Source organism: Saccostrea cucullata, unplaced genomic scaffold (assembly GCF_032062105.1).
Source record: "Saccostrea cucullata isolate Sc308-1 unplaced genomic scaffold, CSIRO_AGI_Scuc_v1 ctg962, whole genome shotgun sequence".
Taxonomy (NCBI): Eukaryota; Metazoa; Mollusca; class Bivalvia; order Ostreida; family Ostreidae; genus Saccostrea; species Saccostrea cuccullata.
Window position 1 is genome coordinate 135,269 of NW_026925544.1, and position 27,937 is coordinate 163,205.

The following is a 27,937-nucleotide window of genomic DNA, read 5'->3' on the forward strand; positions in this document are numbered from 1 at the left end:
GTTGTTGCAACCAACATTGTGCCAATTCAAGTCGACGGTGGATATCGGATGCTATTTCCCTGTAACTGTAAAACCTACCCTCGTCATATTGCAGAATTAGTCAATATTCTAACACACAAGGATATGGTTTAAAAGACCCTCAGTTTTAAAGGTTTTTACACAAAATCTTGAATTACATCAATAAATATTTATAATTCATTCGATTTGGTAAATTGTTAACGAGTTACAAGCTTACGCTATTATATAAAACAGAAGTATTCAATGAATATTAATTTCCACGTTTGAGTTCAGTGGTGTTTTATCGTCGATGCATCGATGCAATAGTCAGTCACATGAATAAATTGATATTAGAGGTTTTTTTCCCATTGCTGACTTGAACATGCAAGTTCCTCTGAAGAGATACCGAAACTGAAGGGAAAACGTATCTATTGCTTTATATGTGACGCATATATTTTATCTAATCAATGTTTATGAATCATTTGCATTATTCAGTATATCTATAAATGTGTAATAATATACTTGTACGTAAAAATATATATGAAATTATATTTTTATATAATTTATATATACCCCAAAATTGCCAAGTTATTTTTATGTTACATTGGACTAATTAGTTAATAATTGGAATATTCTTGCTTTATTCTGATCAAAAATGCTTTTAAACTTCACTATTAACAAGAAAAAAGAAATTCAAATTTAATGACAACTTAACTAAAATTTCCTTTAAAACATGCACACACAAAGAAACCCAGAAGTATTAAAACATTTCTCGAATTAAAATAAAGTTGTTTCAGTCGTGTTTCAACATCGTGTGTGTCCGTAGACATTAAAATTAAGTTTTAACAATGCATGGTTTCCTTGTTTTTCAATTTATTATCTCTAACCATCTACAATATACAAGTATCTGTTTTCGTTCACCGTAATTGAATTCCAATGGTTCAAAAGCACAGAGCATGAGCATGAATACAGACATAATTAAACAAGACACGGGGCTGTATTTAGATAGACGAGAAAAATACATTTAAAATGCATTAACAATATTCAACTACACGTAAATTTCTTTTCCCTGTAAAGTATATTCTCTTTTATTTGTACGAGTATTTTTGCAAAACATGCAATTTTCTTAATTATTTTATAATACTTCCCATAATTTCAAGCTACCATAAGGTCTTGAATTTTTACCTTGTTTACGAACATATATTATGAAAGAAAAACAACAAAGACGCGACTAATTAACAACAAATTAAAGGCAAACTGTGCTGTTGACTGCCATACAAAAGGGAATTCTATATATAGCTTAACATTTAGATTCATTCAAAGTATACACACATTATATGTATACATGTATATATTAATATTCACTACCGCTGGGGCACTATAAATAAAATTTTAATCCTTTGGCAGCTGACCATCTCCGCACAGTACGATACTAAAACTCCATTAATCCTGAATTGTCAAAGATAGTGTACCTGAGGAGGTCAACGGTCAACAAGAAATTTACAATCTGTTAAAAATACCAGACCGCGCGAAATACCCAGAGGGTACAAATGATTTACTATACAATAGATATGAAATGGGTTAAACTAGAACAATGATCGAGGTGGTGAACTTGATACATGTACAACTGTAATATTTGTATGGGCTACTGGGTGATCATCTCTGTGAAATTTATAATTATAGGAAAATAACGAACAGTTTTCAAACTCAGAAGTCCATTTAAACCACAAATTAGGAATAAGCAAACAGGGACCTCCGAAACATCAGAAGTGGGATCAGGGGCTGTGGAGGAGTGAGCATCCCTTGCCGATCAGACCCGCCGTGTGCTCCCTGTCGTGATCGTGAAATAACGAAAATGTCTATCGACACTTCAGTTTTGAATAATGGTTAACAATATATAATTTGAAAAACGCCAGAAAGCATTAAACTTAATGAGTTGTTTCATATTACGTATGTAAATGGCCAACTGCATCTTGGACATCTTGTTCTGTCATTAGCACCCCACTAAACTAAAGCTTACCATTTAGTTTGAACTGATATTAGGGTTCTATGCATGAATATTGAATCATCAGATATGCATGACATCCCAGTGTTCTTTTGATAAACTTTTAGCTAATGAGGTTTATTCTATAAACACAGGTCCAGATACACCTGTAGGTAAAATATACAATATTTATATAAATGGACAAAACATAGGCGTCGGAACCGGGGGGGCTAGGGGGGGCTTAGCCCCCCCACTTTCTTTTTTCCCAATATATACTTAGTATAGACATTGAACATATCTTCGTAAGTTTAGCCCCCCACTTTCAATAGATATGTCTTAGTATAGGTTAAAATTGGTAAAAGTGTTGGTGTTTGGGAGAAAAATTTGTTGGTATTAGACTTATAACTCCCCCCCCCCCCCAGCGAAATAGGATTTTCGTGTTTGGGAAATAGACATTTCTTTTTTTTTTTTTTTTTTTTTTTTTTTTTTAATTTTTTGCTTGTCAGGTTTTTTTGGAGGTACAAAAAAAATTTTTCTTACACTTAGCCCCCCCACTTTAAATTTGCTTCCGACGCCAATGCAAAATAAGCTAAGACCCATTTTTGCCCCCTGGTTTTCAGTCTCTCAGGATAATGCAATAGTTTATCAATCAAGCCACAAAATGAGTATTTGTTCTAAGTTATTGGATACACAGGGGTCACATGAAGGACAGAAAATATGTCAATTTTCGAATTTTTTCATTTTTTTTAAATGCAAATTATCATTGATTTTCAAGGACTGTTTGGTTCAGAAGCTTACCTGGATACCAAATTGATATATTTCATACACCAGTATCAGATGCATCTTATGTATGAAAATTTCAGAAAGACAAGCTCTGGCTCTATGTTTCCTGAAGTGAAAAGTGTCTCAAATTTGACGAAATTCGACCGAAATTGGGGAAAACTGACCGACTTCTGTACCCAATGTAAGCTTTGACCGTAACCATTCATTGTCCTCTCTTGATTGATTTATACACAGGTGTATAAATAAAAAAGGACACTTTGTTGCATACACTGAATATACACTACAGATTATGGTGCAGTGGCTGCACTTGGACTTTTGCACCAGAGTCGCGGAGTAAAGAGTGGATCCTTACATCGCTTATAGGGGTCCTACTGTAGGATGGAGACCGGTCCTTCGGATGAGACAGTGTCATCGTAAACCGCCCTAGATCCCGTGTCGCAGAAGGTGCTGACACGAAAAAAGATCCAATGCTTGCAGTTTATGCGAAAATAAATTCAGCCTGCCCTCTCCTCTCTCTCTCTCTCTCTCTCTCTCTCTCTCTCTCTCTCTCTCTCTCTCTCTCTCTCGTGCAGTCTATTGCGTTTTCCTATCCATATCAATAAGCAAAGAGAAAAATCTAAATTGTTACAACTCTAAGGTCATGAAAGGATTTTAAAAAACGCAAAACATTTAAACAAGTGTTGTCAATGATTATGACACGACTGGAATGAATAGAATATTGACTTTAAAGATAATTTTGTAACTTGAATAACAAATGCTGAAACGACAAAAAAGGTTTTTTACCGTTATTTGTAATGGCTTTTGCAATTGGAACACTTACAAAGAACGTTCCCGTACACTGAGCAGGGTTTCTATTTAACAATAAGAACCTGTTTGGCTTTCAGCATTTTACAACATTAATTTGAGAGAACTACACAATATAACAATTTAAAAAATGTTTAAATTGCAATGTTTTCTTTTTTGTGTTCTCTCTTTTGTGCAAGGACAATAAATGTTCAGTCTGAAATGAAAGCTGCATGAATTTTAAGAAAGAGAGAGAGAGATTTTTTTCAAAAAATCATGGCACAATTTTTAAATGTTTTCTTAACATCACCTGATTTAGTACTGCATGTTCTTTGTTCTTTCTTCCTAAATATGATAAACCACGTTACTTGGAAACCTGCGAGAGGCTCTTTTAATATCAGTTAAAAACGAGTATTTTGAAGTAAAATCCGCTATTTTGTAAGAGCTTTTATCATCAAAATGGATTTAATTGTATTTAATTCGCGTCCCTGTGGCGAAAACAGCCGACTTCGTTGTTCATTGAAAACCAAGTTGTGGGGTAAAATACAAAGGAGTTTTAGGGCTTTTATTGTAAAGCTCGTAATATTTCATAACCTTGGGAATGTAGTTATCAGGTTAAAGCGGTAGCACCTCGCTAACGATTGTGGAATTAACGAAGTCAGGTGCTCCAATAGAGGAAACTAATATGTTTTACATTTGTTTGTAATCCTTTTTCAAAGTAAAAACTTTTTAAAGTGGGGATAAAAAAATCTTGAAAAGAATAAATAGGATGGCTTTTCACACAACAAGTTGTTTTGTACACTATGAGCGGCAACCTATAGCAAGTTGAAGAGGGGGGGGGGGGTTGCGTTAAGGTTTATCTTAAAAGTCAGGGTGTTTTTCATCAGGGTTCGTATCTACACAGTATAAATTTGAAGTTATTTTATGTTCCATAAATACAAAAATTATCATAATGTTCATCCGAAGTTCTTTGGTATCTAGCTGTGAAAAAATTATTTTTTTTTTTTACAAACTACTTTTTGTATTCAAAATAATAATAATAATCTGAAATAGAAGTTCATGACAGAAATCAATATCATTTTGCGTATTTCGCATATAGAACTTACACAACTGTCATCTTAGAATTTATTGGGATTAAAATATTCTCTAATTTACATGTATAAAGGAATCAATATTCGTACATTCATGTACATAAATACATGAAGTCAATGGTAAATGAATACGTCTTAATCTTTAACCATGTATATTTATTCAGTTTGGTTTCTTACATATTCTGCTTTATTTATAATTAGATGCAATGAAATGTAAAGTTGTTTCGCTGTTTTTCTTTAAAATATTTAAATTTAATTTTTGTTCCATTGTAAGGCAGAAAAAAAATCTTCCTGCTTGAAAAGTTTGGGCTCCACTGCATGAAGTAATATCAGTCTAGCATGTTAATGTAACCATGTGCATAAAAATGTAAAATTCTGTTTAGAATTCTTTGTCTATCTGCGTTGTTTAAAATGAACAATCCATTTACTGCCTTGAATTCTCTGGACTCATAAAAATACAACAGTTACTGTATTTTAAAATAAAGTTGTAACCCTTCAGCCAAATGTTATTTTGTATTTCGTGCAAAAACTTTACGTCTTCATACTGATGCCGATTTTAAAAAAAATGTTTATGTAAAAATATACATGGATACAGTTAATATTGTAAGAGAAGGCAAGGGACCGTGATGTTTATAATTATCTGTCCGTTTCAAGAATTTAAAATATCTAATATTTGTTTTAAATTTAAACAGGATATGAGAGAGAGAGAGAGAGAGAGAGAGAGAGAGAGAGAGAGAGAGAGAGAGAGAGAGAGAGAGAGTTTGCAAAGTTCTTCTTGAAGTTCAAGTTTAATAAGTTTGCATAATATATTTACGGTCAAAAATATATACCGAGGCTACGATTTGACAATTGTTGTGTCAAATTTTGTTGTCATCGCGTTTTTCCATTTCAATCTCATAAATATTGCTTTGACTGTTTAGATATGTTCATAACTCGCCTGTGTAACCCGATAAACATACAATATTATATAGCCACGAGCACAATGGATGTGTCTCTTGTACATAATGTTCCGAAATTTGGCCATTGTTCTTAGTTACTTTCATCTTTATTGAAGGTTGATGAATTAGATTGACTTTTACTGACTTTCCTGCAACATGTGTTTGTTTGTATACCTGTAAGACTCGTCGAGATATTTGGAGTGCACGGTAATTAATATACCTTAGACCACGTGGTAAGTTTCAGTTCAATTCTAGTTTCTATAATTAAAACAAATCTCGTTTATTAAAAAAATAAATATTTGAAGTGATCAGTACCCATTAATGCATTAATTAACAATTATCCAGCATTATACTTTGGACAAAGAAAAAATGTGACGACATATATCTTGAATTAGCATCGATTATCTTGCTGATAAATGATTTATATCTGAACGCACTGTTACCCAACAAATCGATAAATTCCAGAGTGCGTATAAACTGATAAAGTCCAAACAACATATCTTGATTTCATGCACACTCTTAATACAATTGATTCTTAATTAAAAGAATAGCAAAGGCACATTCCATATTGTCATCAATAATCATTTCATAACTTTCCAATGCAGCAAGATATCGCATAGACTATAGAGGGCACTTGTTCCTGTGACGTCACAATACAAGCGTGGAATAGAGTCACCGGTGTGTTTTTGAACTTGGACGACAGTGTACTGAAAGAAGAAGCGAAAATGGGATTAATTACTTATTTTTTGATTTCCTTCACGTTATATTATATGCAAGGTAGGTCATATCACATTTATGGAGTATAAGTGAGAGCGTGTTATTTGGATATATTGATTATGCAGTGTGATTTACCTGGGATTTTTCACCTAAATGCCGGTAGAAAAGGGTGACGCCATTTTTTGGCGGAAAGCCAAACAGCACCCGACGAAAAAATGACCAGGACTATTTTTAATTTTTAAAGAGGGACAATATGGATTTATGTGAACTGGGATACTACGTGTCACCCATTGCCATATTTTATGTTGATGACCAGTAAATCTTGTTTCTGTTTTTCACACCTTTGTTGGGAAATTCCAAAGGTGCATGCTATCAGGTCCAGGAAAATCACTATATTTAGCTATATAGGTATATCTACCTATATAGCTTTATTTACCTATAAAATATAGCTATATTTAGCTATTTTGGAATAAGTTTCAGTTTTATGAAAAGCAGACAAAAAGTCGCATAATGAGTCAGTATTAGTTTTCAACTTTGAAATGGACTGAAAACAATTCACCAAAAACCCACTTATAAAAATGTTTCTCCTTTTGTGCAATTGCAATCAAAGATCTAAAAGTTTTGGGGCTATGTGTAACAAATCTGTAAAGCTACTTTAACAAAGAAAAGCAGTTTTGGTCAACAGGATAATTGATTGGTAATAATTGAGCACAATGCAAGGCAATCACACTTAGTCATGCCTCACCGCACTTCCAGCTATCCAAACAATAGAGATGCATTTTTTGGTTAAAAAGTGTTTATAAGAGGCAATGTTTTTACTATCTATGCCCTAGGTTGTTTTTATTAATCCTTTTAAAATATATATCAGCCATAATTTACATGCGACTTTTTGTCTGCTTTTCATAAAACAGAAACTTATTCCAAAATAGCTAAATATAGCTATATTTTATAGGTAAATAAAGCTATATAGGTAGATATACCTATATAGCTAAATATAGTGATTTTCCTGGACCTGGCTATATTTGGGGTTGCGTAATGGATAAACACATTGTGCGTAGCGTCTTTTTAGAAGAATTTTATGCAAATACCCTAAATGTAAATAAATTGTAATTTGGGGGACATATCATGTATATGCCTACGCATGCTAATTAAGATTAATTATGAATATTATATCATCTACTCTTTAAAAAAAAAAGTCGCACATGAAAGTGCAACTAGGCCTTATTGAATTAATTAGGCCCAGGAATATTCTTTTTTAAAAACTTAAAGATTAAAATAGAACTGTATGGTATTGCAATATTTTTTTTATTCATGAATTTTCTCTTGACTTATTCTGTTTATCATATTTATAATGCAAAAATTAGACATTTCAAGGACTTAACCACCCCTTTCATAATTCATACATGTTGACATATTTATGAGTATAAGTTATGAAACTCCCTAGAGGCAAGCAATACGTATATAAATTATAAATGCATTTTCATCCAATGAGGTTATATCTATAGACTGCATTCTGCAATGTCAACACAACATGAGATTTGTAAATTATGTATAAATCCCTGTATTGTGCAGCCCTGAATTACAGGAAAAGACCAGCTACTACTTCTTCTATTTAACAGCAAAACTTGAGTGTGCTGAAGATTACTTGCTGCTACCGAGGAACCTAGATTTACAGTCTTCCTGGTGTTCATAGCTTTAATACATATATTATATATTTCTTACACAATTATGATTTCAGTATACTCCACATACTCAAATCTTAACACAAACACTTTCTACTTACTTATATTTGTAGGTCATATCTCGATCATAGTCTATCGTGTTAGGAATAGGAGTTTCATTGTCAAATAAAGTAGCTACTGAGCTATTTTACGGAGGAAGGGGAATTGAATTAAAATTCAGATTTTAACTGTATAATTTTCAGTATTCAGTTTGGTAGCAGGAGATTGTATGCTAGCTGTCATGCTTCAGCAATATGTATACAGTTGTGTTGTAAATGTGACAAATTTTCGGTTGTTTCCTCCTCCATTGTCCTTGAGAGTTCCACTTCATTCTTTCTTTCTTTCTATCTCTTTTCTTTTCCTCCTTCCATCCCTTCCAGTCCCCCGTCCCTTCTATCACTATATAATGGCCTCCCTCCCTCCTCCATGTAGGACATGGTACATGTATCACTCTATAATAAGATGTACATACATATTGGTGGACTGAGTGAGGGTTGATTATCCTGCCAGTGTAATTACCCCCTAACTGTGGATATAACATCATTAGAACCCAGTGGCATGCCATAACTCTGTGTCACTCTCAAGTTTCTGAAAACTTCATTTTTTATGTTGACTCATGGAGGTGTATATACTTAATAATTTGATAACATAGGACATCTGTGCATCATAGCTGGGATGTTTTTAGGAGCATAATTGACTTAGGAGGTTCATATTTCCTTAAAGTTATAAATAATTGAAAACATTTTCAAGGTCACAATGTGTAACGTCACATGTGGATGAGACACACTGATATCAATAAAAATCCAAGGAAAAGATATTTCTTATTTAGTTCTTTTAAAGACATGACCATTTTTACAAATCAGTACATCTTTTTTTTGGAATATATGAATCTATGCAATCCAAAATGAGAGTTAATTTATGAAAATTAATTGTCTTGTATTTGGATAAACATGGAAAAAAGCTAGTTCATAACTTCATAGTCTTTGTTCTGTTATTGCAATTTAAGCAGTTGTAAAATCTACTTTATTATAGCACTTGTTACTCAAAAACTTGTTTAGCACCAGTCTTTGGTATTATCAGATCCCGAGATTACTCATTTTCCTGGTGTACCTGGTGCCTTTGTGTAATTTTGTGGTTAGGTAATAAGCTTAGTATGGGAGACTATAGCCCAGTATAGGTGTGGAGCCACTGTGTAGGCACCTGTGTAAAATCCGGCATAGTTTTGTGTTGACATTGTGACATGGTTGTAAACAGTCAGACAATTTGTCAAATGCAGGTGGTTATTTTTCAGCCAGGGAGAAGTCATTGTTGTATTGCATTTAGGGACCAGTCATTGTTGTATTGCATTCAGGGGGTACTGTAAAATGGACTGGAAATGTCAAATCATCTAATAGCTGGTCAGGATACATGTATCCAGCAGTATAATCATATGAACTTACTGCGGAGAACTAGAAGGAAAACTTTCAGAATTAATGTATAATTTTCTTTAGTTTATAGGGACCACATTTAAAAGTTTAAAGTAGATATATCTGCCAAGGATTTTTTTATCTGTAAGTTTTTACAAGGGAGTAAATATTCCATGAAATATGATCAGAGACATGTCGGCCCATTTATAATTAATACCCTGGTAATGTTACTGCCTTGCAACATAACCCTTGTATTTTAGTAGCATCTTTATATAGAAACCACATAGAGATTTTATACTCTCTGGCATATTTGGTTTATTTCACACCCCAGATTTTAAAAGCTGTTTGCTTTAGGTTAACCATTAGTATGCTGTTTTTATGCATGCATTATTTTTTTTCGATAATAATGTCCTGAATTTCCATATGTTGTTCTGTAACAGCCTTTGTACCTGCATGCGGGTGCATGTTAAAATCAATTAACATTTATGATTTCACACGTGTCATTTGGTCACTTTGTTGGTAAATCTAATACTATAATGAATTCCATAAAGTTTTTCCGTATGTCACTATGAGGATGCATGATGTTTTTTTTTTATCAATCGAAGAATCTTTTTAACGTGTGTCTAATTCAGGGAGGGTTTTGGAATTTCCAGCTACGAATGCAAATATATTTAGATATTCTCTAACATGTTGATATATCAGATGATATGTATTTTTTTTTTTTTTTAGAAATCATTACATGAAATTTTATGAAGTTGGATATATTTTGATCTTGGTGGTGTGTGTATATATTAACATATGAAATATTTCAAGAAACAATCAGTGTAGCGCTGCTTTGGAATTTTAGAGTCTATTTAAAGTCATTAATAAGAGGCAGATAGACCAAGTCTTATTCAAATGTGGATCTCGACTGTTTTAGCATGTTTAATTATGCCATTCTCAGAATTGTAGGTCTCTAAAGTGAATGGCTAATGTATAGATATATATATAAATTCCATTAGCTTTTTGCAGATGAACTATAAAATCTATTACTCAGTAATGTAATTCATTGATAATGCTGCTTGAATGATCAGGAATTCACGTGGGAAATATATACTTAGCTGGCCTAAATGCTGATTCATATTTATCATGTTTATAACTATGATATTGGTTATTTGCACATGGATATATATATCTAATGGAGAGTTGGTTATCTAAGTTGAGGCTGTGTATTTGTAGAGACACTGGGTACTATGGAATGTTAATGTTTACAGTGAATGAAATGTTCAGATGAAATAAAGGAATATAAACTTTGATGTCAGGACATATTTGGGAATAAATTTTTTTGTTGCTAAAGATTAAATTATTTTTGCCAAAGGTTCCTTTAGTTACTTACATAATAATCGTTAATAGGTGTAATACTACTGTATACAGGGTTATCTTCGCCCTGCTTTTTTTTACCCTTTCAATCAAATTTTGCCCCATTTTAAATTCACCCAGTTACACTTTTGTTTAAGAAATTATGCTGTATTCTATCAATTCTCCCGTTTTAAATTCACCCAACAGAGGTCAGGGCAAAAGGGGCAAAAATAAAACAGGGGCAAAAATTTCCTTGTATAGAGTATTTCCACTAACTTCAGTAACTCTTGCCTAACCCTTGATGTCCAATGGATATATATTTACAAGCCTTTCAGTGAAGCTCCCCTATATAAACTCAAATTCATTTGAAATGAAAGCAACACCCCCTTCACTCCAGTTTTCCTTCAAGGACAAATTAACACAAGGAGACCTTATGGTCACACAATATCTTGATAAGCCCTTTGTTTCGATCCCCAGCCCTGATATAACCTGATAAAAAATGTCAAGCCTGTTGTTATATTTGCTCTGCTTCAGGAGAGGAGAGATTTTAATCAATAGGGATGTAGTCAGGGGCAGTCTAATGCATTGATTAGTTTGGAACAATTACACTGTGTAGTATTTAGGTAGGATGTCTAGAAATGTCTAATGCTGTAATGATTTTAATTGGTTGTATTGATCAGCACGAGAATACAGAGCAGCGCAGAAAAAGGCTGTTATGTGTCGATTGGAGAAAAATAGGACTATCCCAAGTTTTTACTTTCCCTTTGATATAGTGCAGTAGTTTTGATTTTGAACTTTTTGTCATGTAGATACAGCTATCCCAAAGATCTGAAACTTTAAAAACCATGCATATAAAGCCCTTTTAAATTTCATTAACATGATTAAATTCAAATAATATTAAATGCTTATTGTGAAAAGGTTTTTAAGTCTTGCTTCTTTATACATGTTTTAAACATGCAATAGGATCCTCAATGTGGTATGTCCTCTGAGTATGTAAATCTCAGTCTATCATTTTTTCATGGTGCTATTTAGTATCTGGTAAGTTAATCTCTTTAATTCAAATATTTTTGCGTATTATGTTGAAGATTTTCTATACCATTAGCATTCCAATAACTCAAGTTACCTAGGCTGTTAGTCAAAGCTTGCTATATGCCCGTAGCAGTCCCATGGCTTAAGGTAGTTATGATACCCATAGCAGTCTCTTAGCTAGCTACCCATAACAGTCTCTTAGCTAGCTACCCATAGCAGTCTCTTAGCTAGCTACCCACAACATCTCTTAGCTAGCTACCCATAACAGTCTCTTAGCTAGCTACCCACAACCGTCTCTTAGCTAGCTACCCATAACAGTCCCTTAGCTAGCTACCCATAACAGTCTCTTAGCTAGCTACGCACAACAGTCTCTTAGCTACCCACAACAGTCTCTTAGCTAGCTACCCATAACAGTCCCTTAGCTAGCTACCCACAACAGTCTCTTGCATGCTACCCATAACAGTCTCTTAGCTACCTACCCATAGCAGTCTCTTAGCTAGCTACCCACAACAGTCTCTTAGCTAGCTACCCACAACAGTCTCGATCATCTTAGCTAGCTACCCATATCAGTCCTAAAACAGTTCCATATCTTGATAAAGCAGTCCAAGAACAGTCCTGTGGCTGCTTTCTAGGGCTACTAAGAGTGTCAGGTTTGGGATGACGGACTCATTGTATTTTGTGATTTTTGAACATCAGTATATTTGTAGTAAGTCCATTGATTTGAAGACAATGACCATATCACAGGCCTTCTCATGTACTCATGAGCTTTCTCATTTTAATAAAGAGCATTCTTTAATATGAAAGGAAACCATCAAAGTTGTCATTTGTCATATTTCTTAACTCATTTGAATTTCAACCCTTCAGTATTATAACTACATTTACAGAAACACAAATTCTTCCTTGTTTATGATACTGCTCCAAAACAAAGCATTCCATGGAGTCCAAAGTGTGGATTATGGCTTAATTAGCTCCTGGTGGTAGATATATCTTTGTCAGGTGTAATGCTTTCCTGTTGGTCATTTTGAGTGATTCCTGTGAAGGCATTGACCCCCAAGTCAATGTCCGCTCCCTGGCTGTGTATCAAGCATGTTCTGGGTTATTGGTGGTTTATGCTGGCTGCACGATGTTACAACAGAGTGTCAACATTCATTAAGGAGATGGGGAGAGATTCATTGCGATCAATGAAAGGCATTGCATTAATCTGAAGGAAAATTCTTGGTGATTGAAAAAGTGAAAAAATTTTCATAAATAACTCAAATGATGTTTTTCACATTATTTCACACACAAAATTTTTTTTTTAAGGAAATAACTTAAATAAGTTATTTTTTTATTCCTGGCTTGGACATTGATTTCATATAAAATGTTTCCTGCCAATTTGCATTGCATTTTGGGATTCCATTATGTAATACAGACATTACTGACTCAATGGAGAAGAAGATAAAATATACTGTATATTACTCCTTATTTTGTGGTTTTATCCACATGGTCTATATGTCCAATTTTTATCATTAAATAAAAAAAATTCCACTTTTCCCAAGATTTCGAAACCTTTTCTGCATTGAGCAAGGTTTATATATAGTCAAACATTTGTTTTTGTCTTGGTGCATGAGCAAAATCCTTTGGTGCACGGGGTGTTAATGAAATACAAAATGATTAAATAAGTTATTTATTTATTGAAGCTATTTTGGAAAAATAACGTGTTTGAGTTATTAAAGTTCGGAAAAAGTAGGTCATAGCAAAGAGAAGTAACTCATTGAGACAAAAAAATAACTCATTTGAGTTATTTTTGAAAATAACTTGTCTAAGTTATGCCCCTGACTGGTGATTGAAAAAGTGAAAAATTTTCATAGATTCCATTTTGTGATGTTTTAATGCACAGTTGGAATTAGGAATGTATCTGGCTGATTAGGAAATGCTGTCAAGAAACTGTTTATATTCCCTGGCTAGTAAAATGCATTTACATATAAAAATTTGCAAGATCAAAGACTATATTCCACAAGTTGCAACATTATTATCTGAAAGAAGATAAAATATACTGTATATCCCTAAGGTATATTACTTAATGACAGTCTCTTTGTTGGGAAACTGGAATTGGATCAACCCATAATTCCATCAGAATGTGTGTGTAATGTACAACACGTTGGGAATATATATCATTCTCTAGTTGTTATCAATGTGTTGTTTTGTTGTGTGTACGCAATATATAAGCGAGGTTGAAATGCCATGGGCAAACGACAGGTACCATGCGCGAAAGTAGAAATTCGCACCTAAGGCAACTTGTGTAGAATAATTCGCCCTACTCGAATTAGAATATGTCCTTCGTTGGCAAATCATGCTTTCAAATCTGCATACCGTATTTATATACATGAATTTATTGGCGGATTTGAATTTCTCTCTTATACATAAACCTATGTACATGTATATTCTCTTAAACGAACTAAACATTGACTCTGTGGCACAAGCATTTTAAAAAGTAGGAAGAAGTTGCGTATATAGAAACATGTAACTTTTCAAATCATTCAACGTAAACATTGACTCTGTGGCACAAGCATTTTAAAAAGTAGGAAGAAGTTGAGTATATAGAAACATGTAACTTTTCATATCATTCAACGACTAGTTTTAACTTTTAAAAGATAAAACAAATTTTACCGGCATTAGTTTTGTGCTTCAAGGCTCGCGAAATAATTCGATATTTTAAGCAATCCAAATACTGTTTGATAGAGGTATGTAGCAATAAATTGTTTTAATGCAAAAAGAACAATATTTACCACAGAGCTGTGCTACATGTGAACCATTAGATCTCTTCCCATGATAGAAATTCCGTAAAAATCCAGAACAGGTTTTAAGTCTTAGCCATTATGGGTTACATGTACCAAAATAGCCCGATTTTTTAAACTGACAAAGCTAAAGGCTTTACATGTGTATATATATTGGCATATATGTAGGAAATGTTAACGAACCTACATGAATATTCACTACACCTAAAAAATGTCTTAGATTGAATTTTGGTTAGAAACACATGCATATGGTCCACGTATTGAAGTCCTTTTTTAAAGGACAGCAACTTGTATGAAATATTAATGATATAGCCATGTTTGGTCAATTTTCAGTTCATTGAACCCCCATTGGTGTATTTTTTTTGCCTGTGAAAATTAAATCACCTTGAAAGAGTATTGTAGATATTTATTACTGGTATTGATTCTTGATTGATAGCATTCAAATTCAATATTCATCCTTTTCAACATGTTCCAGTGTTCATTCATAAAAACGACTATTTAAAGTCCTGATAGTAGCCGATATCTTTTTTGATGAGTGTATTATGTCATCAAGTTAGATAAAAATCTGAACGATGTTGATTTATTATATTGAATGCCTTTAAAAAAAATAATTTATAGCAAGCGTTATCTTCAATGCTATCGGCTTTGCCAGCAGGGCTCCCACTGGACCGAAAATATTTTTCGCCACTTTTCGTGACACAAGCTTTAAGGAAAGGCATACTTACAACTGATTTCTTAACAATGCAATGCACTTTTTGATATTCAATTTTTTTTATTAGCTCACCTGAGCCGAAGGCTCAAGTGAGCTTTTCTGATCACATTTTGCTCGTCCGTCCGTCTTTGTTTGAACCTGTCATGATGCTGTCCGTCCGTTGTAAACTTTTCACATTTTGGACTTCTTTCAAGAACCAAAAATTTAACAAACTTGGTAAAAAGCATCCTTTGAAGGGGAATTTAAATTTTTAAGGGACATATCCCCTCGCAAGGGGAGATAATCAAGAAAAGAGAAAAATAGGGTTGAGTCATTAAAAAATCTTCTTCTCAAGAACCACTGGGCCAGTAAAGCTGAAACTTATGTGGAAGCATCCTGGGGTAGGAAATTCTAAATTGTTCAAATCATGACCCCTGGGAGAAGGGCGGGGCCACAATGGGGAATCCAAGTTTTACATAGAAATATATATGAAAAATCTTTGAAAATCTTCTTATCAAGAACCACTGGGCCAGAAAAGCTGAAACTTATGTGGAAGCATTCTAGGGTAGGAATTCTAAATTGTATATAATTGGGAACGGGGCCACAATGGGGTATCAAAGTTTTACATAGAAATATATAGGAAAAATCTTTGAAAATCTTCTTCTCAAGAACCACTGGGCCAGAAAAGCTGAAACTTTGTTAGCATTGGGGTAGTGTAGATTCTAAATTTTAGGAATCATGACCCCCGGGGGAAGGGTGGGGCCACAATGGGGTATCAAAGTTTTACATAGAAATATATAGGAAAAATCTTTGAAAATCTTCTTCTCAAAAACCACTGGGCCAAAAAAGCTGAAACTTATGTGGAAGCATCCTAGGATAGTGTAGATTCTAAATGCAAATATAACGGGGGGTTGGGCGGGGCCACATTCAGGAATCAAAGTTTTATATAGAAATATATAGGAAAAATCTTTGAAAATCTTCTTCTCAAGAACCACTGGGCCAGAAAATCTGAAACTTATGTGGAAGCATCCTGGTATAATGTAGATTCTAAATTGTTCAAATAATGACCCCCGGGGGAAGGGTGGGGCCACAATGGGGTATCAAAGTTTTACATAGAAATATATAGGAAAAATCTTTGAAAATCTTCTTCTCAAGAACCACTGGGCCAAAAAAGCTGAAACTTATGTGGAAGCATCCTGATATAATGTAGATTCTAAATTGTTCAAATAATGACCCCCGGGGGATTGCGGCCACAATGGGGAATCAAAGTTTTATATAGAAATATATAGGAAAAATCTTTGAAAATCTTCTTCTCAAGAACCACTGGGCCAGAAAATCTGAATCTTATGTGGAAGCATTCTGGGGTAGTGTATATTCTAAATTGTAGGAATCATGACCCCCGGGGGAAGGGCGGGGCCACAATGGGGTATCAAAGTTTTACATAGAAATATTTAGGAAAAATCTTTGAAAATCTTCTTCTCAAGAACCACTGGGCCAGAAAAGCTGAAACTTATATGGAAGCATACTGGTATAATGTAGATTCTAAATTGTTCAAATAACCCCTGGGTATAACACAATCAGGGAAATCAAAGTTCTATATAGAAATATATAGGAAAAATCTTTGAAAATCTTCTTTCAAGAACCACTGGGCCAGAAAAAGTGAAGCTTATGTGGAAGTATTCTGGGTAGTGTAAATTCTAAATTGTACAATCATGACCCCTTTTATAAATTTAGGGGAATCAAAGTTTTTAGAAATATATAGGAAAAATCTTTGAAAATCTTCTTCTCAGGAACCACTGGGCCAAAAAAGCTGAAACATATGTGCCCATGGAAGGATCATGGGGTAGTGTAGATTTCAAAATGTCTAAATTATGATCAGTGGGGTAGGGTGGGGATGCATTATGTATAACAAGGGGGAAATCTGGTAAAGAACAGAATGGTTAAAGCTTCTCAGGTGAGCGATGTGGCCCATGGGCCTCTTGTTATGTTTATCTGACACAGACATTGTTTTAAAATTGTAATGTTTAAAGCTTATGGTAGTATCCATTTAAAAAAAAAAAATAATAATGTTGGAATTATACACAATTAATTTGATATTGTATTGATATCATCCAACTCTTGACAGAAAATGTCCTCTTGTTTATATTTTTTTTCGCCTGGGAAAAGGGTGGGGGGGGGGGGGGGGCTACAGACCTTGTAAAAATATGACATTTTTTAAAAATGGAAATTTTCATAATTTCTTAATTAATTGTGAAAAGAAGTAAATGAAATAGTTGAAAATTGGGAAACTTTATTTTAACAACTTGGAGGTCCAGGGTTTAATATGCAAAATTTAATTGAAAATTCAGTGTATTTTACTAACTAAAGATAATTCTGTTTCCAAACCAATTTCTTTTTCACTCTTTGTCAGTTAATGGTATTTAATATACACATTTTTCAATTTTCATTAGGTAAAATTTGAAGCCATTAATTAATTCTTTACAATTTTCGTCATGTTTCACTACTTTCGGTTTAAAAAAAACGATCTACATAGATCCAGATTTTGTTGATAAAAATCTTTTATTTACTAACTTCATCTCCCAATAACACTTTATCCCCCCTTGTTTAATCCAAATTATATTATTTCAAGCAATTTTGTAACCCTTTTTAAAAAGGCTAGTTATAAAAGCATTGTTGTTCAAGCGAGACGTGATTTCCTACATGTAGGTTTCAGTTTTCACACCTCTGTGCATTAAGTAAACAAAGAGACTTATCTGTGTACATTGAATAAACAAAGGAGCTAACCAGGACTACACAAATTTTGTACATGGTACATCTAAAAAATTAATTTTCGCCACTTATGAATTTCTTTTCGCCACTTTTGAAAAAAATTCGCAATTGGCGACAATGGCGAATCACAGCTCGAGCCCTGTTTGCCAGTAAGTTGTAGCGTGTGGTATGTGTGTGTGTGTTGCTATTATTATGATTTCAATGTGTTGTTTTGTTGTGTGTAGGCAAAAAAGGACAATTACATTTCAGGGTCCTTAAAAGTAGAACTTGATCTGTATGAGTGTGTAGACCATTACATTTGTATAAAAGCCACTTGGGTATTGTTACACTCGATTGTCATAATATAGTGAGAAATTCTAAATCACCCTGGCCTCACAATTAAGGCTGAAAAATGGCAAAGCTATTTCAGGAATGTCCATTATATGATATCACGGAGAGTTTATGATTAGCCTATCATAATAGTGTTGGTTCCATTTTAATGCGACTGTGTGGAATATTTTTAAAGTTAATTCTTAATGCATTAACAATTTTTCTAAGTGTAAAGTTTTCTGTTTTTATTTATTTTTCAGAGGGTCACGTTTTTGTGGAAATATTACCTGGTTATAAATCGGGGCTTTCAAGCTCTTTTTGACTAGACCTAAACATTAACTGTGTTTCAATGCAAAATCAGGGAAGATAGTATTTCACTGCTTGCCACATGTTGCATCTAAATTCTCTCATGCATAAAATTCTACAATCATTTAAGTCTTTTTTCTTCCAAACACAGTACAGAGCTTTTATCTTGATAAAGGAAGGTTTACATGTGCTTATATATAGCCATATATGTATCCATGTTCAGTCGGCATGAAATTGCAAACACTTTTGATCAAGTAGCAATGAAAACGTTGCCTTCCTTTTACAACCTCTACATAACGTTTATGATGTCCTCTAGGGGTACTTTTCACATTGTTCTGAGGGTTATAAAGGTATTGACTTTTTCTGCTGTGTTGAATTTGTCAACAAATGAAAGGATTAGCCAATGGTCTGTGACCAACAATAGACGTTGTGCAACATCACACCATGACCCCGCCATTAAGGACGAAATCTATAGACATTGGACAATGCTTTAATAGGCGGCTTTTGGAGGTTGTTGACAAAGATTTGTAATTGCATTGTCCGTTTTTAGTAGGAGTAACTGTCTTATAGGTGCAGGGGCTTGACCTATAACAAAAATAATGGATGGCCATGTAAAGCGTCAGGTAGCACAGGTAGTTAGAGCAGTTTTAATGGTCCCAGGGCTTGATCTATCAACATCACTTTGCTCATTCACCGCTTTGTTTGAACCTGGGTCATGATGCCCCAAGTCCTTGTAAATTGAATTTTATTGAAAAAAAAACACAACATGAAGAAAAGATTTGACATATTACATTTAAAAACTAAAGAGAAGATTGATATTCTAATGGTAAATTTTAAAACTTCTGTGAAGGACCTGTTCTTAAAAATTAAGATAACATCCACTTAGGAGCTAAGTGGAATAATAGTAAACAGGAAACGGGAGGAAATATAACTGAAGTGGACAGCTCCTTATGGTCTAGTGAAGCACCATATAAATTCATAATTTTCTCTATATTTAAAGAAAAAATTTAAAGAGTACTGTTGCAAAGTATTGAATAAATCCTAATGTCTAATGCTGATGGTCTAAACTGAAGGTTTCAGGATTTGAGATTGATCCTTGGAGGTTCCGTTTTAGGCTATCCCTGGTCCCTTTAACTGTTTAATGAGAGACATTATCTGGCTATCCCTGGTTCTTCCTATTTGTTATCTAGCTATCCCTGGTTCTATTATCTGGCTATCCCTGGTTCATTCAATGCTCAAGACATTATCTGGATATCCCTGGTTCCTCTAATGAGAGACTTATTTTCTGGCTATCCCTGGTTCCTACAAGAGAGACTTATTATCTGGCTATCCCTGGTACCTGCATTTATTATCTGACTAATTATAATCCCTGGCTTTTCTAATGAGAGTCTTACTATCTGGCTAGTGATAGTCTCCTCTCTCTATTATTAGGTTTTCATCAGTCCTGTAAGCTAACGTTCTCTTCCCTCAGCCAGTATAACTTCGTTCAGTGGTGACCAGTTGATTATTTTTTTATATAGTCGGTTAATCATACAGCCTGACAGATTTACGAGATGTCCCAGGGTGTCAGATGAATTCTTTATGAGATGTGGACATGCCTGATAATGTGTTAGCATATGAAACCCATTATTAATAGGTGTCCCTATACTGGCATCCTAAATATCCTAAACATGAGGTTTTTTACACACCACTGACATAAAGATTATACTTACTATGGACAGCAATATATACATACTGTACATCTGTTTCCTTTGTATGTAGAAAACCAGAGAAAAAGAACTGTTGAGCATGTTGAGATATTAATTCTCATTCATTAAAAGAAAACTTCAATTTTCCTCAAGTTATTTCTGTGTTTATTTATTCTCAAGTCATTTTGTATTGAATTAAGGGGAACAAAAATAGTGAATTTTACGGTACCTGTTTTCTGGGGTCAGAGGGTTAGAACTAAATTATAGGAAGCAGAGGTGTGTGCCTCTTTTAAAATTGTGAGATTTGTACTCTTTGGATCAACAGAGTTTGGATTAACAAGGGTACCTCTTCCAGAATTGTGAAATTCCTGCAGCTGGTTCAGAGTTGGGATTTTATTCATGTTATTGATCATATATTGACAAGACACTGTTAAAATTTCATTAAATCTTACTAAACTGAGGTGCAAAAGTGCAAGGTTATGATCAGAAAGAGTTTTTTTATATGTGAATTCATAACCTCTGAGACAGATTCTGTTTTACTTATCACTTCTTAACAATCATGACATTGTTATAAAATTAATTCAATCAGAGTTTTTATTATTTTAAAAAAGATTTTCTTTTATTTAAGGATGGACTCAGGCTCAGGAGTATACAGTGTCCCTAACCCCAACATCAGCCATGCTAAATAAGGGAGAGAATCTGAAGGCCCTGTGTAACATACCCGGGCTGTCTGCCCTGGACATTATCAGTATGCTCAAGGTCAGGTGGTACCACAATAGCCGCCAGCTGACGAGTCTATGTGAATTTGAAGAGCCCTCCATGTCAGACAAGTATGCCTGCAGTGTGCTCTCCCCTCAGGCAAACAACATCAGCTTGGAGTTTACCTTACTGAGTGAGTTTTCAAATTATACAAGTTCTGGGAAAAATGAATAAGGAAAAAAAATTAGATAGCGCCATCTTTAGAATGTTTTCTTGCCCTCGCATGACACATGAAAAATAAAAATTGGGTCAGTAGGTAGGTGGGACAATCTTATTTCAAGAAAATTTAAACATAATTAGCTGACAGGATATGAGCAATAAAAAGGAAAAAATATGGTGTCCTTAAATCTAAAAAAAAAAAGGTTTTAAGTCAGTCGGTTAATAGAGGGCAACCAAACAGTTTTTTTTTAAGATGGCCTGAGCTCACCTTTTTTCACAGTCTCACTTTTTCAAAAGGAAGTCAATGTTGAAAAGTGAACAGGGATCAAAAGTGGCTTCAGGACTTCCTTGACCATTCTTTGTTAAGAATCTTTTCCCTTTTACTTGAAAATTTAAATGGAAAAAGTGGCAAAACATGGAAATATTGGTGTATTTTATTAAGTTTTACTGCTAAATCAGTAGATTAAGTATGTTGATCAATAAGGCTTATTTCCCATGTTTCCTGATCACATTTTTATACATTATGAAAATCTCAAAATTCAAGGTTTTAAATGTTAAAACCACTGAAAAATTCAATTGGCTTATAATTTGTGAATTTTAATCTAAATTTTGAGATATAGAACATTGAAACCCAATTAAAAAAATCTATAACAAAGATTTGAGCTCTACTGGTCAGAGACAGAAAAGCTTATGGAAAGGTTTGTGTCTATTGTTATTTAGCAAGTCACAACAATCCTACACATTTACAATGTTTTTTAGTTTGACTAATTCCTGTACCTGATGTCCTTTGTTATTTTGATAAAATTTTATTTTAGACGTACAGAAGGCAGATGTGGGGAACTTGACCTGTGAGGTGTTAAAACAAGTGAAGGAAGGAGGAAAATGGATCAGGGATGACCTCGTAGCTAAAAATTCTGTAGCCATTAAAATTAGAGGTAAAGATAATCCAGAAAAGTCTGTACAGTAAAACACGTTTAGTACGAACACGGATATAGCGAATTCACGGATATAACGAAGTTCTTCTGGGTCCCCGGCAAAATTCTTAACAAATCTTTGTAAAATTCTACGGTTATAACGAACTCTGATATAACAAATTTACGGATACAGCGAACTGATTTTGAGTCCCGTTGAGGTTAAATATAATGAATTTTACATCTTTTGTAACGAACTTTTAAAGATCTCAAAATTTGATCAATTAAACTGACTTTGTTTTCTTTCAGCATTTGTATATAAAACTCAATTCATAATAAAACCTTAGTTATCGAAGGTATGTTTTGTAATATTTGCTTCCCTAACATATTTGATAGTAACACTTGAAGGAAAACATGCATATTGCGAATTCGCTATATATGGTTATACGAATTCGTTATACGGATATAACGAATTACGGATATAGCGAATTAAATTCATAGGTCCCCAGGACTTCGCTATAACCGAGTTTTACTGTAGCCACTAAAATTAGAGGGAAGAATAATGCAAACACATCTCGCATGAAAAAGTGACTGTTAAAACATTTTTCAAAATTATTTTTTGCCATGAACATGATGAAGTGAACGGCATTCTTTAGAATGGGAATTGTTATACTTTCTCAGTGTATTATCATGATAAAGAATTAGGTTGTGTCCAATTTCTCTGAAATAACTTTTATCAGAACAATGAAATGTACAGTCTCAGCACTCAATCTTTCTGACTTTTCTTGCAGAACCAATTGCTTCAATGACCTTCAAGTTTGACCAGTCCAAGTCAGACACTCTAACACTGGATAGCAATAAAGCTCCGCACCGTATTGAGGTCGATCCAGGAATGTATGGCCCATCGTGTATGGTGATGGGTAGTACTCCAAAAGCTAATGTGATGATCATGATGGGGAACGAAATGATGAAGGGTAGAATGGTTGACATGCCCAATGAGGCAGGAACACAGTTTGTGGCAGATGAAATGGAATTTAAAGGTATGTTTTGATTTTGAAAGAATGTCAATATGTTTTAATCATTAGCGCTGAACAATCATATCAAAACTTCAGTAAACTGAGGTGTATTGAGTAAAAATATCGCAGTGCAATGTATGTTTTCTCAGTAGCAATGCCGTAAATTCCTAAATATAAATGCAAAATTAACTATCCTGTAATTTTGCAAAAAGCACCATTTGTGTAGATTTTTTCTTTTATTTTTCTGGTACCGAAATCAATGTAAAATCTCTTGATCAATCATCCCCTCGCAAACGATAGTTCTCACGATTTTGCGATAACAAGAACTCCTGAAAAATAAGGGATCTACAGTACACAGGCACGAATATTGGACATCAGTTATTTATGCATATACTGTTTACAAAAATTATTATTCCTGGTCTATGCTGACTTGAGTAAAAGCCACAGTTTTTATTAGTCTTAATCAAAATGTTCTAGTCTGAGACTTAATCATGCTAATGTAAGTGTTAAACACTGGTAATTTGTTAGAATAAACGGTTAACTTTGTATCTCTTCCAAAGAAGAACCTCATAGAGCTTTTCATGTTTGAAAATGTGAGAATTAAAAAAAAAGTGATAAAGGTATACTAATATACTGAAAAACATTTTTGAAAGAACATATTCTAAGTGTTGTGAACCTCGATGGTATTGACATAAATTTTACGTGAATTTTGACAGGAAACACAGAGCCCTTAATAATGTGCAGTGCCAGTGTCGATGGTTTACCAGGTTCTAAGCAGGAAAGGACATACAGGGTTGTTGTTCGTACAAGTAAGTACTTTGTTGTACTATAAATTTGTGTCTAATCAGTCTTTCCGTGTGCAGTCCCCATAGCTTTGTATAATACCTGTGTATGCATGTATTTCTCAATAGTATTACAACTCTCCCTCCATGAAAAAGAAAATCTGAGAAAATTTCCATCTTTTTTTGTAACATAAAAAGATAATGACAATGCAATTTTCTTATTCCAGTTGATCCCAAATTTAGATGCACCAATGAATCCGCCATTGTGAACAACAAGCGACACAAGGTTAAATGTGAGGTTTACGGGGTGGAGGGCATCATGTGTAACAAAGTTCTGTGGAAGCGAGGGAACGACGGAAAGACGTATTCACTTGGCGATCACGGCCGAATAAATATAGAATGTATGGTGAGTGTTAAAAACCGTCATGGGGCAGGTTTATACTTTGAAAGATAACTCTGACTAAATGTACAGTGAGTGTTAAAACGTTTATATGTAAAGAAGGATAACTCTAACTAAACATAGAGTGTAGGGTGAGTGTAAAAAACCGTCACAGGGCAGACTTATATGTAATGAAGGATAGCTCTAACTGACTAAGAGTGTATGGCGAGATAAAAACCGTCACAGTGCAGGCACTAGAAGGATAACTTTAACCGACTTAATCAGTCAGGGGCATAACTCAAACAAGTTATTTTCAAAAATAACTCAAATGAGTTATTTTACATTATTTCACAGACACAATTTTTTTTTTGAAAAATAACCTAAATAAGTTATTTTATCCTACTTGGACATTGGTTTCTTGGAAATTTCATGTTTCCTGCCAATTTGCATTGCATTTTGGGATTCCATTATGTAATACTAGATGGAGTTCACCGACTCCAATGGAGAATTGGTGAGGAGGTGGAGATAAACAGCATTTTACTCCTTATTTTGTGGTTTTATCCACATGGTGTATATGTCCAATTTTAATCATTAAATAAAAAAAATTCCCCACTTTTCCCAAGACTTTGAACACTTTTTCTGCATTGAGCAAGGTTTATATTTAGTCAAACATTTGTTTTTGTCTTGGTGCACGAGCAAAATCCTTTGGTGCACGGGGTGTGAAGTTAGGGAGGAATGACAGAAAATAACTTAAATAAGTTATTTATTTATTAAAGCTATTTTGGAAAAATAACGTGTTTGAGTTATTAAGGTTGGGAAAAAGTAGGTCATAGCAAAGAGAAGTAACTCATTCAGACAAAAAAATAACTCATTTGAGTTATTTTTGAAAATAACTTGTTTAAATTATGCCCCTGACTGTTAATGAGTGTTAAAAATGAAAAAGTGCCCATTCACAAGCTTTATTTTTATTTTAAAAATATTTCATTTTTGCAGAAAAAGAGTGAGGATATGGTAGTAACAACTATGGAGATTCTAGAAGTTACGGCGGAAGATTTCAAGACTCCATTCCGTGTTATCTACAATGATCCCAATTCAAAAACAAATGAATATCAACTCTCAATTCCACAAGGTGAGTCATTGTTTGTAATTGTGTCTATTGATGTAAACTATGTGAATTTAATCGGAGGTGCACAACAGCAAAAAAGTCGTGGCTTATAGGTTGTACAACTCGCATGCCACAGGTAAAAAAATATACACAAACTGTAAATAAATTCTTTTCTGTAGGTCATTATTAATCTGAAAACATTTTTTAAAATAATAATTCTGAATTTTCTTATTTTGTAGAATACAGTAACTCTGCCATGCCAATAACAACAACATCAGCAGTTTTTGTGTCACTTTTATCTTTGGCCCTTTCTCTGATATTGTAACACACACTGCCATAGGACTTTTTAAAAATTAACTTACGCAAGAACACAGCAACTTGTGCCTACCTATACAGACAGATTCTTACATTTTTGTGCTCTAATCTTTGTGTCAATTTTTTGTAACAAATACCGAGTCAGACTTTAAATTTCTGAAATCCGCAAACAAAGGAACAAATTCTAGAGACTGTATGTTGTTCATCATGTACATACCTCATTGGATTTATGAGAGATAAAGCAAGGAAGGATTTACCAGAATTGTTTTAGAGATCTACAATATGTTAGAAGTCCCATTCTATGTTCCCTCGTCTTAGTGGAAATTAAGTAGCAAATTGTCGATAATATGGGTTTACCCATGCTTAAATTGCTTTATACATGCTTAAACGTGCAAAAAAAGTACCACTAGAGTTATTTTTGTGCTCTGCTTTCACATTCATTGAGAGATAGTTGCAGATAAATGTTTGCTTGTAAATATTCATTTTTAGCATGAATAGATTTCATTTTTATCATAAAACGCTTAAATATTTGAAATTGGAAATTTGGAAATTAGCATATAAATTCATCTCAGTTATTTTTTCAATGTTACAACTGCTGGAGCGTATTGTTATGATGGTATGTGTGGAGTATATTTAGTACCAGTAGTTTTGAAATGTGAAGTATTGCAAGTTACATGTAGTTTGTAGAGTAATGAATAATTGCTTGAGAGAGATGCCGTATTTCAATGAGTGGGTGTATCTTCATTGAATATTTGTTTGTAAGGTTATGTAATTTGAATGCAAGAATTTGTATGCATATTAAAGGCACTAATAATTTTTTTCCATATATGAAACCTAAAAATATGCATTCAGGGTTCTACACTAACTTTTTTACCTTGGTGGACCGCAGGTCCACTTGTCAAAAATTATTGGTGGACCTTCTCAATATCTGGTGGACCTTTATAAATGTTTGAATTAATGAATCATTACATGAGGCATTAATTAAAGCAAACTTTAATACAAACCGATTCCAGTCAGACTAATAAAGCATAAATCTAACCAGTCAACAGAATCAAATCAATTTATAGGGACTAGTCAGATTTTTTTGTCTGAAATATTGTTGAACTTAAAAAAAACAAAACATATTAATCCACAAACCATTTTTTTTATTATTATTATCATTAGGCCATATAAAATTAATCTTTAGATTCTCATCCCCGCCCGCCCCTCTCAAAGTGTCCCGCCCCGGTGTTTTTTATTTTAATTTTTTAAAGGTTTTTTTCATGTATTTTTATTCAGCAACAATTTGGATCAAAGTTTTAAGAGTTATCTCCCGTCTGTATTAAAAGTCGCGTGCCGCTATTTATAGCAAAAGAGCCATGTGAAGAATGGAGAAAAATCGGCAATAAACGCAATTTAAATATGTAACTTAAGGATAATTTGTCAGTATAGAGAAGGCAGGGAAGAAAAATAGCATAAACACATTTAGATAACATCACTGACAGGAGCAAGTTTTAGAGAGATTGTGACTAAGTAAAAATAGAGACGAGGAAAATGACACCTGGTCAAGTTTAAACGATCTCCAGCTGTGTGTGATTTTGCATAAAAAAAAACAACATCTTAGACAGACTTTAGAGAATGTTAAGTGCTAAGGAAATGGTCAATCTTAAAACTGTCCAGGCCTAGATTTTTCAGTAGAATATTAATTAGAACATTTTATAGATTTTGCAAACATGACCTATTTTAATGTCGAAAACATGTCAAGTCTCAAGAACGATAAAATTTTTTAGGAAGATGGAAATCTATGATATTTTACAGAAAAGAAAGGGATTTGTTGGTAAAACTAAGAGGAACATATAATTGGGAAAAGGCCGATGAGAAGTCACGCAAACACAATTTATTGGTATCCCCACCTCATTTTGTTAAGGATGTGCCGTATAATGTGTACTTGATAATTTGATTAAAAATTTTTTAAAGCAAGAATCTTCTTTAAATATTTAAAAGAATATGAAAAGAATAAAATCTATTCATATTTGCATAAACATAATGAAAAAAAAACTGTGTACGAAGAGTCCATGTTTTGTTGATACTTACAATTTTTAACAATTATAAAAAATAAAATCCGCCCACCCGCCCCAATTTTTTAGCAAATTAGGATGAGAATCTAAAGATTAATTTTACCTGGCCTTACATGTAAGTTAACAA

General features: G+C 33.7%; 1 protein-coding gene across 6 annotated transcripts in view; it reads left to right on the plus strand.

Annotated features, from left to right (window-relative positions):
- Window positions 1-6,130: 6,130 nt before the first annotated feature.
- LOC134269188 (uncharacterized) overlaps window positions 6,131-27,937 on the plus strand; it is a 76,073-nt gene continuing 54,266 nt past the window's right edge. Inside the window, exons 1-8 of one of the 6 annotated variants that reach the window (XM_062751406.1) lie at window positions 6,177-6,353; window positions 20,956-21,219; window positions 22,061-22,180; window positions 22,948-23,196; window positions 23,889-23,981; window positions 24,182-24,360; window positions 25,327-25,462; window positions 25,678-26,162. In XM_062751406.1, coding sequence (XP_062607390.1) covers window positions 6,302-6,353; window positions 20,956-21,219; window positions 22,061-22,180; window positions 22,948-23,196; window positions 23,889-23,981; window positions 24,182-24,360; window positions 25,327-25,462; window positions 25,678-25,763 — 1,179 coding nt within the window. In that variant the 5' untranslated portion in view covers window positions 6,177-6,301 and the 3' untranslated portion in view covers window positions 25,764-26,162. Of the gene's footprint in view, window positions 6,354-6,468; window positions 6,609-20,955; window positions 21,220-22,060; window positions 22,181-22,947; window positions 23,197-23,888; window positions 23,982-24,181; window positions 24,361-25,326; window positions 25,463-25,677; window positions 26,163-27,937 lie in introns of those variants that run through there. The other 5 variants (XM_062751407.1, XM_062751410.1, XM_062751409.1 and 2 more) reach the window with 5 other exon arrangements.